Below are 21,828 nucleotides of genomic sequence, written 5' to 3' on the forward strand. Positions count from 1 at the left end.
AAGGAGGGAAAGGAAGGAAAATCAGGAGGAAAGAAAGAAAAAGACAGGAGGGAGGGAGGAAGAAGGGAAAGAAAGAAAGAAAGAAAGAAAGAAAGAAAGAAAGAAAGAAAGAAAGAAAGAAACTTTGTTTCCCCTCAAGTGTTCTACTCAGTTCTCCCATTTCTGAGCCAGAACAATTATTGACATCATGTTGTGCAGGCAATTATGATATGGTGTTTTCTAGTTCACCTGACTCATAAGTATTGATTGTGTCTCTCCTGAACTATAAGCTCCTTGAACAAGGGCCAGGTTTCAAACCCTCAAGTACTCCTCTCCCATGTTAATACTGAGTTCATGGTAGGTGCTTGCCGTGAGCACAGTACTGACACAGGAAAGTGCAAAATTATCTTAGTTCATTCCGTTATTCTACAGTGAGCACACACTTATGTGGGAAAAAATAAAGCTTTTCAGACTGCTATAGATTGACATTTACCATATACCTGGAACTAGCCTAGTTGATGGTTAACTCAAGGGGCTAAATTAGGGAAAGAACTACAGTTAAAGACTACATTGATTTTGCCCCTGCTGTAAGGAATTAAGGAGCTATCAAGGTGACCTCCTCCATGAAGACAATAGCAGATCACACAGTTGTGCTGGTTCTGATCATTTATTCACTGTGTCAGGCTAAGCCAGAAGTTTCTTTAGTAACAAACACAAAGGAAGGGAGTTTTAGAAATTTTAAATGTAATAATATTTAGGAACACACAAGTAAAAAGTGTTTTTTTGTTCTTTATAATCCAAAGAACTTATCTAAAACAAGACCAAGTATATATACATACACTAACAGAGGAAGGTAGACCCCTTTTCCTTTCTTTATACTTTTTATCCCTACTATGTGGCAGGTACTGTCCTAAGCACGGGAATATACCACTTAAGCTTGTATTCTAACATCATGTAAAGCCTGAACATAGTATTTTAGATTGACCTTGGGACTAGTCCAAACCCCTCATTTTACAGAGGAGAAATTCAAGGCACAAAGAGATCAACTATATTGTCGGAGCAGATTATTGCAGCCATCTGGGAATAAAAGTAGGTATGGAAACCGGTTTTCTTATTCCTTTTCTATCATCAAAATTTGCTTACTTATTAAGCAAGTATGCCTGTGAGTCTCCTACACATGAGACACTATGAGAGGCACAAAGTACACAAAAAATGCTAAGACACTGACCCTATAGTCTTCTCAAAAAGGCACCATCTAACATCAAGACCATGGGATGAGTACAGTAACAGAAACAATAACCGAAAGAAACAGCAAACCGTGTCTCTAGGTTGGGCTTCTGATATTTTCAAAGAAAGAAAAGGTCTAATAGTTTGTTTCATACTGACAAAAACCCCATGAGGACACAGCCTTGATCTGATTATTCCTGTGATGAGGATGGAGAAACTCAAGCGCAGAGCAGATCAACGTCCTCTCCAGTGGCAGCAAAATGCTTAGAAACCAAGTTTGTTTACTCCAAGAATCAGGTTTTTCTCACTTGATGGAAAAGGCAGATATTCTTTTTCAGACCAATTCCTTGCTGACCAAAAACACACATTTCTAAGATTATGTGCAGGATAAACCAACCTACAAAACATTACTTCCAGCATCTGGGGGGTTGGTCTTTTTGAGATAGAGTCTCCCTGTAGCCACAGCTGCCTTGGATTCACTATGGAGACCAGGCTGGCCTCGAACTCACAGAGATCTACCTGCATCCCCCTGCACCACCACACCTGGCTTACTTCCAACATTCTTAAAGTGCCCATTATAGATAAAAAGAACAGATGGAAAGGGACCTGCCCTAGGAAACTTTGTAGCACAGGAATGAGCAAATAAACATTTCAACAAAAATCAACAAAAGCAGAAGACTCTTCATAAACAACAGCAAATTTAAGATGATAAAGGTTTTGGGGGCTAGAGAAATGGCTCAGTGGTTAAGAGCACTGGCTGCTCTTGCAGGGTTCTTGGGTTCAGTTCCCAGCACCCACATGCCAGCTAACAACTGTAACTCCAGTTCCAGGAGACTCTAACACCCTCTCCTGACCTCCGCAGGCAGTGCACAACATGTGTAGGCAATACACTCATAAACATAAAATAAAAATAAAATATTTTTAAAAAAGATGATAAAGGTTTTGCAGAAAAAAAATCTAATGGGAGCTGCCAAGAAATAGATGTTTGAAGAATTAAAATGAGAACAGAAGGCCTGTATAAGGATGATACACACCAATCTCCAGATTACTAAAATAAAGACTATTGCCAAAAATATTCATCACATTTAAATAACCAATTTCTTAATGGTTTCATTTCACTTTTCAATACTACTTAAAATCGTGAAAATATTCCATTTCCGTTTTTCTAAGAAAGTAATAATTTTCTAACCTTTTCTATCCTAGGAGAATGAATGTACAATAGGTGTTTCTATCAGTAACACTTTGGTAAAAAGATTAAAACTGTGTGGTATCCTCCACTCTCTTTCAGATACAACCTCAATGAAATGAATCTCATCATTTTCTCCTATACTTAGTAAAATTTATATACACATCCAAGAGTCACTTCACAAAAACTAAAAGGGGAAATCTATTTATTTTTGTTTGTCTGAGACAAGGTCATATGTAGCCCAGGCTGGCCTCAAACTAGCTATGAAGCCTAGGCTGACTTGCATCTCTTGATCCCTCTGTCTATCTCTAACTCCCAAGTACTAGGATTACAAGTTTTCACCACCAGGCTGTTTATATCACTATTAATCATGGGTTGATAACCTGACCCAATTATTTGGAACCTTAATACAGTGTAGAATAATAACTTGTCTAACAAAGTGGACAAACTTAATGAGAAACAAGGATTAAGCATTTTAAGTTAGCTTACTAACTGGACAAATTAATTACTTTAAGAACAGTCTAGGGCTGGAGAAATGGCCCGGCAGTTAAGAGCACTAGCTGCTCTTACAGAGGCCCCAGTTCTGGTTCCCAGCTAAGAACCATCTGTAATTCCAGGGGATCCGATGCCTTCTTCTGATCTCTGTGGGCACTGCATGACATTGGTGCACTTATATACATGTAGGCAATACACTCATATACATAAAATAAAAATAAATAAAAAGTTTAAAAAAAGAATAGTCTTAAAAGAATTAAAATCATCCTTCCAAAGTGGAAATACTTATTTATTTTGAAAATGCAACTCAGTTTTAGAAACAAAACAAGGGCTAGAGAATGGATTACCAGTTGGTTAAGATCATTTGCTACTCAATCATGAGGACCAGAGTTCCCAGACACCCACATCTATCAGCTCACAAATGCTTTTAACTCCAGGTCCAAGGGATCTGATGCCTTCTTCTGGTTTCTGTGGGCGTGTACGCGCACACACACACACACACACACACACACACACGTACAAGTATACTCACAGACACAGACACAGACACAGAAAAATATAAATTAAAATCTCTTCTACTCACTCTGGCATTTCCTGCATATTCTCAGCAGATTCATACTTACAATCAGTTACCTTCCTTTAAAATGCTTGGTGAATTTTATAGGGTGATGAATAGTGATTTAAAAGACAACTCAGAATTATCACACTAGGTTTCACTAACATTACTATCAGCATATCACACAATTTCTTCTTTACTTTTCTTCTTTTCTTTTCTTTTTTTTTTAAGAGACACGGTCTTACTCTGTAGCCCAGGCTGGCCTCAAAGTCACAATCCCCCTGTCTCAGCCACCCAAGTACTCGGATTTCAGGGATGTGTCACAATATCCAGCATATTTATTAATTCCTAAGAGTTTCTTCATAAGAAAATATATTCTATAAGCAACAGTATAACTTAAATTTGAATCACAGTAATTTCTTTAGGTAGGAGAAAAACTGGGCCTGAATTTACATCAAGATTCCTTTTTTGTTCTTTCCTTTTTTTTTTTTTTTTTTTGTCTTTTTGAAGCGGGGTCTCCCTGTAGCCCCAGCTGTGCTAGAACTCACTAGGTAGACCAGGCTGGCCTAGAACTCACAGAGATCTGCCTGCCTCTTCCTCCCAAGTGCTGGGACTACAGGCGTGCGCCACCACATCCAGCTCTTTTTAATTTTTTAAATAAACCCTTCTTGTAAAATATATTTTATTTATTTAGAATTTATTATTTATTTTTTGGTCTTTTGAATCAGGGTCTCCCTGTAGCCCCAGCTGGCCTGGAATTCATTATGTAGACCAAGCTAGCCTTGAACGCACAGAGATCCACCTGCCTCTGCTTCCTGAGTGTTGAGATTAAAGGTCTGTGCCACCATGCCCAGCCTTTTAGTTATTATTTTTTATTTTATTATTTTTAAAAAATTCTTTTAAACTTTTAAAAAAATTTTTATTTATTTTTGTTTTATGTGTATGCATGTATTGGCTGCAGGTAGGTAAGTGCACCCACATTGTACAATGCCCAAGGAGGTGAGAAGAGGCTGTTGGATCCCCTGGGACTGGAGTTACAGACAGTTGTTAGCTGCCATGTGGGTGCAGGGATTCGGATCTGGGTCTTCTACAAGAACCACCAGTGTTCTTAACCGCTGAGCCATCTCTCCAGCCCCTATTTTTTATTATTTTATGTGTATGAGTATATTGCCTGCATATGTGTAAGTGCACCCATGTCATGCAATGCCTGCACCTGTCAGAAGAGGGCATCTGATCCCCTGGAACTAGAATTGCAGACAGTTGTTAGCAGCCATATGGAATCTGGGACTCAAACCTGGGTCTTCTGCAAAAACAGTCAGTGTTCTTAACCCCTGAGCCATCTCTCCAGCCCCTTATATCTAGATCCATAGGAAAAAGACCACTTGGTCAAATGGATCCCAAATGAAGTTAAGAAGGTAACTGACATGCAACGACAGTGACATCTAGTGTTAAAAGCTGTAAGCTAACTTGACTATCATTAAATCCTTTTAAGTGCTAAAGAACACCAAAGTAAAGTTTTTCTTCTTTAAAAACAAATAGGACTTGAATAACGCCCACCCCACCCCCAAAGCACTGTTTAGTCCATGTGGCCCAAATCTCAACCCACTTCTCTTATAGAGTTTAATAAAAATGGACTCTGGGACATACTCTGATAAGAATATTACAGATGGCAACATTTCCAGCTCCACGAGTCAAAACACCATGCAAGCCAGTATTTGATAGCACATAAGAAAAAGCAATTTTTAGGACATTTCAGGAATATTTAAAGAAGATACAAAGACAAGCCCACACTTCTGCCTTTATTATCCTGCTCTACTGTGGTTGCTTTGAAAGACCTGCTCATTAAATAGCTGTTATTTTTGCCCAATGACTTAAGATTCTAGTGGCACAGTTTAATTCATTATAGTATTTTCTTTAGTTGTATACTACCGATGAATCTGTGAATTCTGAAAATTATTTTTGGCCTAGACAATGTTTTATAAAAATTGAAGTTAGTGAGTATTAGATAAAGCTTACCTATTTGTTTTACAAAGTTCATCCTTTCCCCTTTTAACTCCAAAAATTCTTGTGATCAAGGAACTAAAGAGAAGTGTGGATGAATTTCTCACCTAATATAAAAATAAACATAAAATATGGGTTAAGAAATATTCATGGCATAAAATCACCATTTATGATGTTTGAACTAGATATTCAAAAAATAATCCAACTGGCTAGTCGAAGAGCTAAAAAAGTAAGCCTGTATTCATAAAGTAAGAAAACTTAGACTATATTCACACAATATAGCCTTTTTCTACACTTCTATTAATTGTTTTCGTTATATATTTGTACGCTTCTTAAAAAAAAAAAAAAAAACACTGTTGTTCCATGTCCTTCCTGACAGTGAGTATTCCAGGAAAGACCTCAACTCTTTCCATTTATTTTCTGTAATCATTTAACTGTGAAAAAACACCTGTAAGACTTAACTTCACAGAATCCATATTAATTAATATAGACAACAAAACAGTTATACTCAAGATGCTATTTATTAACCTTAGAATGCCAGTAACCCACTCAAGTAGTTTTAAAGCTGAAATTTCTTATAATAACTTATTGATAAAAATGAGGCAAGACAAGCAGGCATGATAGTATCAACCTGTAATCCCAGCACTGGAGAGGCTAAAGCAGGTTAGCCTGGGCCATATATTGAGACCCTGTCTCCAAGAGAAAGAAAGAAAATAAATAAAAAGGAGAGAATTATCATCAATAAACTTGAATTAATTCTCCAAGATACCAATAGAGCCTATGTTTATAGAGCCTATGATTTAGTAATCAACATGTCAAGATGCTTTAGACGCTCATGTCCTGAATACCCTAGCATTATCAGTTCTCCTCAATCACTTTGTCAAATCAATGTGCACTCCATTATACCAGAACCATAGAGAACATTATACCAGAACCTTCAGAACAGAAAATAAACACTGCAATGAGAGAAAATCCATATTCTAACTAGGTAGGTATCATCATAAGGTACGTTAAATAGTAATATAAGCTGAAAGGTTATTAAAAGTCAAAATGTAACCCAGAAAAATGGCTCAGTAGGTAAAGGTGATTGCTGCCAAGCCTGACAACCTGAGTTTGATACTTGGAACTCATGTGGTAGGAGAGAACTAATTCCTACAAATTGTCCTCTGACCTTCACACATGAGCCATAGCATGCATGCATACACATGCGTGCAGCGCGTGCATACACATACACACATACACACATGCACATACAGAATAAAAAAAATGAAAATTTAAAAAATGTAAATAGCAACGCAAGATTTAGAAAACAGATTTCTGAAACTGCTGCAGTAAGGGTCACAAATTCAGATGCCTAGGAGGAACAGTGATAACAGAGACATCAGTGCACTGTGTCTAAGAAGTCACTATCCAGCTTAGGCTGACTTGTTCCCATGAGAGACTATAAAGTCAGAATTGTCAGAACTTCTACTTTTTCAAGCAAAGCCAGAAACCCTAATTTTTATGTGAAATCTCACTATTTTGAAATGCTGGCAGAAATTAAAAGAAAAGGAGGGAACTACCATGGCCAAACAGAACATAGTAGAGAGCATCTGTCTCACTGGCCACCCATTACAACCTTTCCTCCAGAAGCTCAGAGCTCCCAATTCACCCACATTAGTCTTGGAAGTGAACTTTATAGATATATTAGCACCACTCACACTATAATTTTGATGAAATCCTAAAAATGTACCAATCTGCTTATCCTAAAACAACAATCAGCAAACATTAACAGAACCCTTGTCATAGCCTGCCTAGTATTCCCAATCAATAAATCCATCCATTCAGTTATGTCATCAATACTGCCTCTGCCCCAGCTCAGCTATGGATTATCTCAATATATGTTGTTGTCCATGTTTTTTATTAAAATGTAATAGGTATAAAATTGCACCTCACTGTGGTTTTGATTTGCATTTCCCTAATGAGTAAACACTGTTAAACACCTTTTCATGTGTTTATTGGTCATTTTAATATCTTCTTTGGAAAAATGTGTTCAGATTCCATTTTTCAATTAGGTCATCTAATTACTGAGTTTCAAGTATTATTTAGGAACCCAGGGCCTTGCACATGCTAGCCAAGTGCATTACCATTGACCTAAAACCCCAAGCGCCCATATTTTGTTTTAATGAGACAGGACCTTTATATAGCCCCAGCTGGCCTGGAGCTTGCTATACTCTTGCATCAGTCTCTCACAAGTTGGGATTATAGGTACACACTGCCACATCTGGCATGATTAATTTTTGTCATTTGGACATGGTATCAGATAGGGACTGCATTAGTTACTTTTCTTGTTGCTGCCACAAAATATCTGACAAGAAGCCATTTTAAAAAGAGTTTATTCTGACTTACAGTTCCATATCATGGCAGGGAAAGTATGGTGGCAGGAATGGAAAACCAGCTGGCCACATTGTATCTGAAGTGAGAAAGCAGAGAGTGAACAGGAAGTGGGAGGGGCCTATAAACCACAAAGCCCACTGTACCAATGACCCACTTCCTCCAGCAAGGCTCTACCTCCTAAATGAGCCACAACCTTCCCAAATAGTGCTACCATGTGGAGACCCGGTATTCAAACACAAGAGCCTCTGGGGGACACTTCACATTCAAACCGAAACACGGTGGGAGAAAGGGGAAAAGAAGGGGTAGGGAGTGGTGAGGCTACAAGGGGACCCTGTCTAAAAAAAAAAAAAAAAAAAAAATTGGGGCTGAAGAGATGGCTCAGTGGTTAAAGGCACTGGCTGCTTTTGCAGAGGACCTGTGTTCTGTTCTCAGCACCCACATGGCAGTTAACAATGTCTATTAATTGTTTGTAAATCCAGTTCCAGAGGATCTGAGGTCCTCTTCTGGCCCCTGTGGGCACTGCATACATGTGATGCTCTTACATATATATAAAATAAAATACAAATAATTAATTGAAAATCCAATCACCTCCCCCCCCCAAAAAAAGGTTAATGGGGGGCTTTTGGGACCAATGAGATGGCCCACAGTGAGAAAAGCACTTGCTACCAAGCCTGAGGACCTAAGTTTGATCCCTGCGACCCACACAGTATAAGGAGGGAACCAACTCCTTCAAGTTGTTTCTGATCATATTCACACTGTGGCATGCATGCACTTACACACATATAGACAAAATAAATAAAGTAATAAAAAATTCTATTAAAGGAAGGCTTGGAATATAGCTCAGTGATCCAGCACTTGCCTTGATGTGTGAAGGGTCAGGGGAGGAGAAAGACTAAGAGGGAGGGAGGCAGGAGAAAGAGGAAGACAAGAAGGAAGGAGGGAAGGTGGAAGGGAGAGGACTATGAACTGCTTTGTCTATTATGGCTCCTTTGTACTTTCTTATGTGCTTTAGGATCAGCAGGTCAATTTGTACCCACAAAGCCAGATGAGATTTTAATAGAGACTGTGTTGAATCTACAGATTAATTTGGGTAGATCATACGAGTTAGTACGGATTAGCATTTGGCCCTCAGGAAAAAAATGCTACCAAAGTTTCTCTTTTACTTATTGACTACATAAATTTTCCCTTACCTTTCTGACATGAAAAAGCTTCTATGTAGATTTATATAAGATACAGAAAAATGGGTAATTACAGAATGTTGTATTCATGTATGTATATATGCAAATATATATGTACATGCATATGTTTTTCTTACATAATATACTCTCTTGACAATATTTAAGAAGTATGAAAGGAGAGCCTGTTATGAGCACTTGCTCTGCAGTGTGGTTACTGATACACCTTGGCCTGTACCCTCAATGGACAGTCAAGTCCTTTAGGATAGGATTTACATGACACTTTAAATTAATCTATCTCATATACATGCTGAAAATTTATAGAAGAAATGTTTCTTTTTTTTTAGCAGATTGTTCAAAAAAGACCCTCCACATTCTACAGACACCCCAACAATACCCTTGGCCTTTTTTGAAGGGGGGGGTCTACTCTGTATTTTCTTCTTTATTTATTTTTATTTTGTGTGTACGTGTGTATTACCTGCATTGTATGTGAGCAAACCCGTGTTGTGCAATGCCATGGAGGTCAGAGAAGGGCTTTGGATTCCCCTGGAACTGGAGTTAAGGTGAGTCCATAGCTGCTATGTGGGTGCTGGGAATCGAACCCACGTCCTCTGCAAGAGCAGTCAGTTCTCTTAACTGCTGAGCCATCTCTCCAGGCACTATTTTCCTTTTTAAATCAACTAAAACAATTTTATACTTAAAATAAAAGACAGGAAATACTTCCCAATTAGAGTTTAGAAAAAAAAATATATATATATATATATCTGGGGGAAATGTTTTTTTAAGAAACATTTATGTGTCATTTTTAATTCAATGACATTTGAGTTCTAATTTTCTTCCATTACTTTTTAGTCATGTGATTTTGAAAGAGACACTGAAAATATTAACTCACGATTTCCTCATCTACAATCCAGGAAAACCACGCTGGGATTTCCTGTCTTCTGAAGAACCAGAGGAGAGGCCAGCAAGACTCTTGAGTTCATGGAGCCTCTCTTCTAAAGTTAGTATACACTTCTCCCATGAGACAATAATAGGGAAGGCAGGGTATCCACTAGCCCAAACATTAATTATAAATGAATTAAACAAAAAGGCCCTCCTCTTCGGAGTGGATGAAGTTCCATACCACATCAGATAAGTGGAGAACAGCTGGGGTTCATTACAGCCTGTAACCTGCCAGTCAGTCTCACACTGAGCAGAATTTGAAGTCACTATTGCCAATAGAGTACAGGTGGCAGCACCACCAGGCAGATCTAAAAGGGTCATTTTTTTCTAGCTTCCAGAAGGTGGGTGCTTCACAAGGTCTAGCTAGAAGATACACCCTGTGACAACCAGCTCAATGCTAATGCCTTTTCTCTTCCTTTACTTCACTTGCCATTTTCTTTCTTTCTTGCTACTTTGTCTTTATACACGCAAGAAAACCTTAGCCCCAGCTCTGTGGGTTTTTTTTGTTTGTTTGTTTTTTCTTTTTTTTTTTTTTTTTTTTTTTGTCTAGCTAGCCTAGAACTCACTATGTAGCCTGGGTTGGCCTTGAAATCCCAAAGATCTGCCTGCCACTGCCTCCTTAGTACTGGGACTAAAGGCTGAGTGCTGGGATTAAAGGCGTGCATCACCATGCCTGGTGATGTCCCAGCTGTTTTCTAAGGAAAGAGGAGAAAACCTCTATAAAGTTGGGGTGCAGGGAACCCGAGTTAAGAGTGTGTAATGTTCTTCTAGAGAACCTGAGTTCATTTCCCAGCACCCACATCACAAGGCTCTCAACCACCTGTAACTCCAGTTGCCTTCTTCTGGACTCCCTGGGCACTACACTCATGTCCACAAACCCACATTGAGACTATACACAATTAAATTTTTTTAATTAAAAATCCTTAAAAGTGATTGTGTTTGGATGTCAAGTTGACAAAGAGTGAGGTTGTAAGGATGAGTGTTAATTGTCTTGATTACATTAATTGATGTAGAAAAAGACCCATTTTAATTGTGGGTGAGACCTGAGCTATATATAAGAGGCGATGCATGCTCTTCTATATTCCTACAATACCAAAAATAGTTGTGTGCCTATAAAAGGATACTTCAACTCTCTGAGCCCTGTCTTTTTTTGTTTTTTTAGTCTTTTTGAGACAGGGTCTCCCTGTAGCCCCAGCTGACCTGGAACTCGACATGTAGACCAGGCTGGCCTCTAACTCACAGAGATCCATCTGCCTCTGCCACCACGCCAGGCAAGCCTTGTCTTTCTTATTTAAAAAATATGGGCTATATATTTATAAAATATGAGGTAGCTCAGCAGTTAAGAGCACTGGCTACTCTTGCAGAGGACCTGAGTTTGATTCCCAGCACCCATATAGCAGCTAACAACATGGGTACACTTATCCACATGCAGGCAATACACTCATACACATAAAAAAATAGCAAAATATTTTAAAAAAATAAAATATGGGCTACAAAAAAACCTACCAAGTGCAGTCAACAATGTAATGAATGGCAGGTATATGAACATACTCAGCAAGATAGTCAATATTATTATAATGCTTTACTTGTATTTCTAGTGCTTTAAAAAAAAAAAATCACCTGCAACACAGTAGGTATAGCGAATGCCTTCTATGTTTCTAACAATATATTTTCTCTGTATTTTAAAAATGTCGACTAGGTGGAAAAGATTGAGAGTTCTGTATGGTCTCAATACAAAAAAAAATCAGTAATCTAAAACAAATTACGTATACAAGAACACTGAAAAAAAACTTCCCTTACAGCAAATATATTAAACTCATTTTACTTGTGTGGTTATTTTTCCTCTCTAATTTATCAGAAAAAAATGCAATTAAGTCAAAAGTACAGATGAAGCCAACTTTAGGCAAAGAGATATTGCTGAGGATGTACAAAAAACAAATTTTGTCAATCAAGTCACATTTCATGGGTACTAAGGGAAAAAAAAAAAAACCCACCCTTTAAATGACCTTAACAGAAAATGCTATGGTAGTTGTTTTTTTAAAATGAGACTTCTTCACAGCCAAGTAGATTGATTTATAATTTCATTTTATACTAGATTAGGTTTTTACAAAAAAGAAAACATAACAATCAATACATTAAAATACAGTATGGTCATTATAGCTATAATGATTATTTCATCTAGTATACTAAACACAATAAACAAATAAGATTCATATCCAATGTAAAAAGGGAGAGTCTGAGTCAGGCATGGTAGTGCATGCCTGTAATCCCAGTACTTGGGAGATGGAGGCAAAAGGATCAGGAGTTTAAGGCCATCCTTCATCACACAGTGAGTTCTAGGCCAGCCTAGGCTACATGAGATTTTATCTCTTTGAAAAAAAAAAAAAAGGTGGGTAGTTATGAATAGTAATGGTCAACTTGACAAGATCTGCAGTCACCTGGAAGGCAGGCCTCCAGGCACTCCTGTGAGGGATTATTTAGCCTCTGGACATTCCTGTGAAGGATTCTGTTAATTAGGTTAAATAAGGTGAAGACTCAAACTAAAAATGGGTGGCACCAGTCCCTGGACACTATTAGATGAGAAAGTGAGCTGAGCACAGCATTTATTGCTCTCTGCTTCCTGACTATGGATGTGGTGGGATCTGCTGCTTTAAATCATTGTATGTTAGAAGTATGAAACTGGGGGCTGGAGAGATGGCTCAGCAGTTAAGAACACTGACTGTTCTTGCAGAAGACCCAGGTTTGAACCCCAGCATCTGCATGGCAGCTAACAACCATCCGTAACTCCAGTTCCAGGGGATCTGATAGCCTCTTCTGTCCTCCACAGGCTTTGCACGACACGGGTGCACTTACTTACATGCAGGCAATACACGAATACACATAAAATAAAAATGAAAAGTATGAAATTTACTTTTTATTTTATAAGTGCTTACAGTTAAAAGATCTTAGACTTTTAAAGTTTTGGGATTGTTAAAGACTATGGGAACTTTTAAAATTGACTGAATGCATTTTACAGGATAACATGGTCATAAGCCTATGGGGGAAAGCAATAGAAGGTGATGGCTTAAAAGTGATTGTGTTTGTGTTTGGGTGTCAAGTTGACAAAGGGTAGAGATCTAAGAATGAGTGTTAACTGTCAACTTGACAAATTCTAAATCATCTGAGAGATGGGCCTCTGAGTATACATGTAGGGGATTGTCTTGATTACACTAATTGATGTAGAAAGACCCATTTTAATTGTGGGTGAGACCTGAGCCATATAAGAGGAGAAAGTGAGCTAGGCACTAGTTTGCATTCATTCAATGCTCTCTTCTTCTGATTGTGGATATAATATGACCAGCTATTTCAAGGTCCTGCTGTCTTGACCTCTCCAACCCTGATAGACTGTACCTTAAACTGTGAGTTAAAACAAACACTTCTCCCTAAACTTGCTTTTGTCAGGATATTTTATTACAGAAACTCGGGAAAAAAAATAAAATAAAATAAAATAGGAATCACAAGAATTAAAATTATTTGTACGTGTGTATGTATACTTATATCTGTATATATCTGTACATATGCAGCCTTTGTAGATGTACTTGCATATAAAACCCACACAGGAATAAAGAAAAACACCATCAGATTGAAGATATGTGTGTAGTGGTTTAACAGGTGTCTCTTAAGACTCTGTGCCTTCTTTGATTTTCAAATTTTCTGAAGATCCATGCATTACTGCTTGGGGTCTCAAAAAACATTCTTTCCTAAAAAGTTAACCATTCGTTTTTGGCTTTTAGATTTGCTTTTTTTAAAAAAGAGTGGGAGAAATCACCAGATTTCAGTCTGGTGGAACCTTTACAAAAAAAAAAAAAAAAAATTCAAGTTGTGCTAGATAGCTTTAGTGTCAACTTGACACACCTGGGTTGAGGGAGCCTCAATTGAGGAATTTCCTCTATTGGACTGGCCTGTGGCCATGTCTGAGGGGCATCTTCTTGATGAGTGATGTGGGAGGGCCCAGCCCACTGTGGGTAGTGCCACCCCTGGGCAGGTGGGCCTGTGTTGCATAAGAAAGCAGGCTGAGCAGGGGCCAGGGGAACAAGTCAATAAGCAGCATTCCTCCATGGCCTGTGCTCCAGATCCTGCTTCCAGGTTCCTGTCCTGAGTTCCTACCTTGGGCTCCCTGATGAACTGTGACCTGGGAGATGTAAGCTGAATAAACCCTTTCCTCCCCAAGTTGGTAGTGGTCAGAGTATTTTGTCACAGCAATGAAGAAACAAACTAGGACACAAGGAGTATCTGTAATGAGACTGGAAGAAAACAATCTTGATATTTCTGGCAATCAATTTTATGATCTTTCATTTTCCTGATGACTGAGTGACCATCCCACTCTGACTGCACTGGTGGTACACAGGTATTGCTCTGCTTTCTGAAAATGCAAAAGGTAAACATAAAGTCCTCAAAAGTAGTTAGGCAATACTCCTAGACAGAATCCAGAAGTTAGTATCTCTTATAGGAAAAAGCCCAGTTAGAGACAAGAGTTGGAAAACTTGAGGATCTCCTCATATGGGGAATCCATGCCTGTGCCTGCCCCTGCAACAGAGCCTCAGTGACTTAACACAGTTAGGAACTGCCCTGGGCAACTCTAACTGGAAAGCCTAACTTTCTAGTAAATAGTCAGTTATATATACTTAAATCTCACTTCTTTTCTCCTCTTCCTTTGTCTAGCACTTTCTAAAACCACATTCTAAGTAGCTATAAACTATGGTGTTTTCTTTTATTCTAGTAGACGTAAGATATGGGGGATGAGGGGAAGAAACATGATGTTTTTCTCAATAATCACGAAAAACATGAAAGCTTACTTTCTTAGATCCAGTAAGTATACCAGGTATTGAATCAAAGTTATTTATGGACGGTGGCCATAATGGAAAATAAAATGTGACTCAGGGGCTGGAGAGATGGCTCAATCAGTAAAGTGCTTGCCAAACAAGCATCAGGACCTGAATTTGATCCCCAGCACCATTTAAAACGTCAGGCATGGGGCCAGAGAGATGGCTCAGCAGTTAAGAGCACTGGCTGCTCTTGCAAAGGATCCAGATTTGGTTCTCAGCATCCACAAAGCAGCTAACTATCTTCCATAACTCTAGTTCTAGGGGATCCAATATCCACTTTGGACCTCGGTGGGCACTGCAAGACATATGCGCACTCTTACATGCAGATAAAATACTCATACACATTTAAAAAAATATTGTTTTTTAAAAAGTCAGATATGGTGGTATATCCAGTGCTGGACCCTATCTCAAAAACAAAATGGATTGTTGTAGAAAAATAACACCCAAGGTGGACCACTGGCCTCCACATGCAGGAGCATATATATGCATGCGCATACATGTATACATGCACCTGCATACACACCCTTTCCACACACAAAATAAAGATGTAGCTCTATTTAATCCATCCCATTTTTTGTTTTATTTTCTTTTGGGGTTTTTTTTGTTTGTTTTTTGAGACAGGGTCTCCCTGTAGCCCTAGCTGGCCTGGAACTCGCTATGTAGACCAGGCTAGCCTAGAGCTCACAAAGATCTACCTGCCTCTGCTGAGTGCTGGGATTAAAGGCATGCACTACCATGCCCGGCTAACCCATCCCACTTTAATGCTTTGTATTAGTTTTTCAGTTTTTGATAGAATCCATGTGTAACCCTCACTCCACAGAACCCATGGACTCAGAAAGAAGCAATAAGATACTAAAAGCTGTTCTGCTTCCAGAGCAGTATTACTAATCATTTTGGAAATGCAGATTAAAGCCAGAATGAGATACTATTTCTCACCTATTAGGACAGGCTGTCATTTTTAAAAGGAAAACAATAAACATTTGGAAGCATGTAAAGAAACTCGTGCCATTTGTGCATGGCTGATATGAACGAAAAGTGGCCCTGCCACTGTACAAAAAGTTAGATGGCTCCCCAAACGCTTAAGCATGTGATACACCCAAACAAACTAAGAGCAGGGATTTAGATAACTTGCATGTCAGTATTCAGCGCTGCCTTATACATAATAATCAAAAAAGTAGAAACAATCTGAATGGCTACCAACTGATGAGTGAATAAAGAAAACACAGTATACACATATACTGGGATATTATTCAGCCTTAGAAAGGAATGAAATTCCAAGTCATGCTACAACATAGTTAAACCTCAGAGGTATCAGAGTGAAATACACCAAACACAAAGGGGTAGATGCTATACGATTCCACTGACATGATGTTTTAGACTAGGCAAATTCATGGAGACAGAAAGCACAACAGAGACACAGGGGACAAAAGAAGGGGAGATGCGGAACTAGGGTTGAAAGGATAAAGGCATTCTGTTTGGAATGAAAATGTTCTGGAAAAGATGAAATAGTGATAAACAATGACAGTGTACTTAATGACACTGAACTGTGTACACTTCAAAATGACTATAGTAAATTAAAAAGAATAATGGATGATTAAAACAAAAGCAGTAACTTAGTGTCAATATACTACACACAGCGAAGTAAAATGTAGAGTATTAGCAGTTTGATGACGAAAAAGAAACATATAAGCACACTATTATTAAGTTCTTCTACTATAAGTAGCATGGCATTAACATCACTAATGGGTAGACTGTGATAAGTTAAAGACATATACATGCCTAAAACAACTACTAATATAAAATAGTTATCAACAGTAAACTGACAGATGACATAAAATGGAACCATAAAATATCAAGGAACAAAATGCAGCCTGATCCAAGAATGATCAGTTAGAGAAACTCCTTGATAAAAGCATATATTAAAAGGTCAGCTTATTAAAGCCTACTCAGAAGCATAATTAACTCAATGAACATAAATGGCAAAAGCACTCACTGCCCAGACAGGTGATGTGAAGCCCAGAATTGCAGCCTTAGCTCCATCAGCAACATAAGGAATAATATTTTCTCCTAGGCGTGTATCTCTGAACAAGGCTCTGAGGATATTTAAAGCATGAACCTAGGACAAATATTTCACAATTATTAATGGTGAGTTTAAAACTATGGTTATTCTAAACCTCACCATAAAATTACAAGAAGAAATGGACAATTCACAAATGAAACAGCAAATTTAAGAAAATACATTCAAGCTGGGTGTGGTGGCTCATGCCTTTAACCCTAACAGAGGCAGGCAGATCCTGGCTAGCCTGGTTTACAGTTTCAGGCCAGTAAAGGCTATATAATGAGACCCTGTCTCCCAAAAACAAACAAACAAACAAACAAACAACAAAAAAACCCTCAAGAATTGATAAACCTAATTTAAAGAGTTTAAAATTTTAAACACTGCAATAAAAAAGGCTTGATCCATTGAACACATGTAGCATTCTGTACCTACCAAATAAAAACAAGGATATGTAGAACTTTTTTTCTTTTTGGTCTTTCTGAGACAGGGTCTCCCTGTAGCCCCAGCTGTCCTGGAATTCACTATGTAGACCAAGCTGGCCTTGAATTCACAGAGATCCGCCTGTCTCTGCCTCCCAAGTGCTGGGATTAAAGACGTGCGCCACCACACCCGGCTGGAACTTTTTTTTTAGTGACCTCAAACCTAGCCATAAATTAAGTCTCAAAAAGTAGCAAATAATTACTATCTTATGGATTATGTTCTGATCACAATGGATACTTTAAAAATAGACAAGAAATTCCAACGGACTCTGATATGAACATCTGAAATTTGCCCTGTTCTGACTTTTCTGGTTCCCTGTCTAGAACTTGTAATGCTAACTACTCTGGCCTTTACTTCTCCTTCACATCTCCTATTCACCAGTCAAGGACTTCTTTTCTCCCTACTCCCTACTTTTCTCCCTAACTCCCTAAGGAGTTATGCAATTTGGAAGTCTTTTAGATAGACCCACTGAAGGCGTACCCGAATTGCCTCACCCTGCGTCCCTATGCAGCATGGAAAAAGCCAGAGAATGGTTTGCTTTCCAACTCCCTAACAGCAATTTGGGTAACCCCTTCAGAGGATGGTGCAATAAGTATAGGAGGTAGGAATTTGCTAGGCAGTTAGGGTAAAAAGACCCCAAAGAAAAGTAGCCAGTTTCTTGGCTAAAAGTCAAAATGTCCTTGGGCCTCTTAGCAACATACTCTGTTCCAAAGGCCAAAAATGTCAAAAGTATTTGGGAGCTTTTATCTAATCCTTAAAAGATTTTAGGGTTACTTCTTCAGAGGGGAGAATGTTAGAGTAGCAAAAAGCCCCATAAAAAAATAATAATAGAAGAAAGAATACATGACATTATCAGAAAAAAATGATGGGGAGATGTGGGAGGAGTTGGAAGGGGGGGGAGTGGGAATGGAGTTGATCAAAACACCCTATATGCAAGTATAAAATTCTCAATAAATCAAAATAAAAACAGATACATTTTAAAACACTGGTTTAAAAAAGTCTTTGGCATTTATAATTTTTACTTTATTTTTATTATATGTGTATGAGCATTTTGCCTGCATGTATGTAAGTGCACACTTTGAAGGTCAGAGATCCCCTGGAACTGGAGTTTTAGATGGTTGTTAACCACTATGTGGGTGCTGGGAACAAAACTCAGGTCTTCTTCAAGCTCTTAACTGCTAAACCATTTCTCCAGCACCTATTTTTAGTATTTAGACTTGAATAGTATCAAGGCTTCTACACATTGACACTATAGAATGTACTTTAACTGATTTTTTAAAAAAAGAAAAGAAAAGAAATATCACCAGGCATGATGGCCCATGCCTTTAATTCCAGTACTCAGGAGACAGAGGCAGGCAGATCTCTGAGTTTTAGGACAGCCTGGTCTCCATAGCAAGTTTTAGGCCAGCCAGGGCTATATAGTGAGACCCTATTTCAAAAAAGAAAGAAAAAAGAAATGTATCACCTTCAACAATGATCCTATTTAAAAGCACACACACACACACACAAAAAAAAGTCAATTGGTTTAAGTAGCAATTAAGAGCATTAACAAATGCAAAAGCTGGCTGGGTATGGTGGCCTACACCTTTAATCCCAGCACTGAGGAGGCAGAGGCAGGTGGGTCTCTGTGAGACCAAGGCCAGCCTGGTCAACATAAGAGAGTTCCAAGCCAGGTGGGACAACAGGGAAACCCTGTCTCAAAAAGAAAACAACAACAAAAAAACAAAAAAACAAAAAAAAAAAACATTGATTTCATTTCCTTGTAATGATGGAGATCAGACTCAGGGCCTTGTACATACTAGTCAAGTGCTCTACCACCAAGCTACAATCCCCAGCACAAAAGCTGATATTTTCAAAAGTCTTCTTATAAAACTAACCAAGAAGAAAAGAGAAAAGACACAAATAAACAATACTATCAATGCTAAAGGAAGCCCATTGTTTTTAATGTTCTTATAAAAGTAGGTCTTTTTTAAAGTGACAATCTAAGAAAATATAGCCAATTATATTTTTCACATTTCATTTTAAAATGCCTTAATATGGTCATTTAAAAAAAGGATTAATAACATGTTAAATTTTCAAAAGATTTCCCTTTTAGTCATTGGCCACCATGTAATCATGAATAAACACCATAGCCTGCCTATATTCTGGCCCATGGCTTACCTGTAATACCTCCCACCATCTCTGACTCAAAACCATGTGAACTTATTTTTCTTGTCTGTAAACTTCAGCTCTCAGTCTGTTCCCCGAGTGCACATAGGCCTCCCACAGTTAGGCAGGAACATCTTACTATGAAGTGTTTACCAAGGAAATCTACATGATATGACACATATATTATTTACTACTTAGGAGTGAGGTACAACTGTGATGCATATTTAAACCAATTTCAAAAACACAGGTAGTAAAATGTGAACATATCAAAAGTCAGATATCACATTTTAAAAAAGAGTCAACTACTCAGTTATAAAATACACATCAAGTCAAAGAAGCACACTTGAAATTCAAAAGTGACTGCATATTCATTTTCAATTTTTTGATGCAATAGTAATATCATAAAATATAGTAGCTGCATGTTTTTACCAGAGGCTTTTTTTTTTTTGGTCTTTTTGAGACAGGGTCTCCCTGTAGCCCCAGCTGTCCTGGAATGCACTACGTAGACTAGGATGGCCTTCAACTCAGAAATCCACCTGCCTCTGCCTCCCAAGTGCCGGGACGTGCCCAGCCCCAGAGATTTTTAAAAGTTCGCTTTCATCAATACATACCAACCAAATCAAGAGTTTATTTTGTGGACAGGAAATACCAAAAATGAAAAAGAAAAACAGAACATAATAAAACAAAACTCATATGAACTTCATGTATGCTAATCTTCAAAGGTTCTGTATCTTTAGCAGATCCTTTAAAAAATTAAAAACACAGCAAAGACTTAAAACCTCTACCTCCCTGTTGTGCCCTTTATTACCTGGGGGACTGTGCCCAGTGAGGCATCTGGAGGTCCAGCCAAAGTGATCAATTCTTTCATTGTTAGTTTCAGCAAATTCATTTTGCTTTTCTTTGGTTCAGATGCCAACAATGCCTATAAAACACCACCAAAATTAATGGGTTTTTATTTTACATATACCTACTTGATGGTTCTGGAATCAACCCTCAAATTCAAAATCCCCTTTATGAAAACATGGCTTTGTAGGTAAGTTAATTAAGCCAGGCTACTTTGGTCAGGTGGCTTCACCTCTCTGTCCTTTAGATTCTTCATGTTTAAAATTAGGTTAAGGTGGAATTATGTCAAATCTACAGCCCCCCTCTGCTTGCTAATTATATAATTATAAGAAGCTGGGGCTGGAGAGATGGCTCAGCAGTTAAGAGCACTGACTGTTCTTGCAGAGGGCTTGGGTTTGATTCCCAGCACCCACATGGCAGCTAAGAACTGTCCTTAACTCCACTTCTAGGGAAATCCGAAGTCCTCTCTCTTCTGACCTCTGCGGCATTGCATGACATGGGTGCACTCACATACAGGCAGGCAATACACTTGTATACATAAAATAATAAAATATTTTTTTAAAAAGCTGATAAATAAATGGCTCTGATTAATCACTTACTTCCTAAGAGCCAAAATTAGGCAAAGCATCAGATATATAAATAGCAAAAAGCACTTTCAGAAACAAATTTATCAAAAACCAATTCTCTTTACTTAAACAACAAAATGCTCTATATTAGACTTCTTCAAAAGACTATGAGGCCCCCTTGAGATTGATCAGCTATTTAATTCTTCACAAAAGAGTCTACTTCCCGCAAGACTAACCATATTACAGCAAGAAGAAACACTACAAACTTCAAAGGGATCCTGTCTATGAATTTCCAAGGAGCTTTTTATTTACTTTGTGACTAATATCCAATGAAAATAATGGAGTATCAATCCACTTGGGGCAATATAATAAAAAGGAATGAAATACTGATATATGTGACAACATGGATGATCCTTGAAAACATAATGCTAAGTGAAAGAAGCCAGATGCAAAAGATTGAATATCGTATTATTCCATTTATATGAAACATCCAGAACAGGCAAATCCACGGAGACAGAGGAAGATTAGTGGTTGCCCAGGGCTGGGAGCAGCAGAGATGGGGCAGAATGGAGGGTGACTGCTAATGGATTGAACAGGGCATTCAGGAGATGTTCTAAAATTAAATTGTGCTGATGGTCACACAGCTCTGCAAATATACTGAAAACCATTACATTATACACTCCAAATGCACGAATTGTATCTGAACAAAGTTGTGAGAGAAAAATCGCTTCAGTCACATTCTTGAAGTCTCTTCCCAAACACCAGCTTTTTTTAAGTATGTCACTACCGGCTCCCCAGAGCCAAGTTTTCATCTACTCAGCATCTTCTGAAGTTGTTATATGCTTTAAAATAAGATACACAATACAAAACAGGGTTAAAATATATTTATCAAAATACACATATGCTCAGAAAACATGTGTTATGACTATT

At 38.1% G+C, this 21,828-nt stretch overlaps 1 protein-coding gene across 4 annotated transcripts in view; it reads right to left on the bottom strand.

The window, feature by feature from the left end:
* Positions 1-21,828, bottom strand: part of Thada (THADA armadillo repeat containing) — a 408,197-nt gene that overhangs the window by 281,023 nt on the left and 105,346 nt on the right. For all 4 annotated transcript variants that reach the window (XM_029564835.1, XM_029564834.1, XM_008835873.3 and 1 more), the window contains exons 24-26: positions 20,298-20,411; positions 16,796-16,918; positions 5,460-5,551 (exon numbers count right to left, since the gene is read on the bottom strand). In XM_029564835.1, the coding sequence (XP_029420695.1) occupies positions 5,460-5,551; positions 16,796-16,918; positions 20,298-20,411 (329 nt within the window). The remainder of the gene's footprint in view (positions 1-5,459; positions 5,552-16,795; positions 16,919-20,297; positions 20,412-21,828) is intronic.

Source organism: Nannospalax galili, unplaced genomic scaffold (assembly GCF_000622305.1).
Source record: "Nannospalax galili isolate Female #2095 unplaced genomic scaffold, S.galili_v1.0 scaffold257, whole genome shotgun sequence".
Lineage (NCBI taxonomy): Eukaryota > Metazoa > Chordata > Mammalia > Rodentia > Spalacidae > Nannospalax > Nannospalax galili.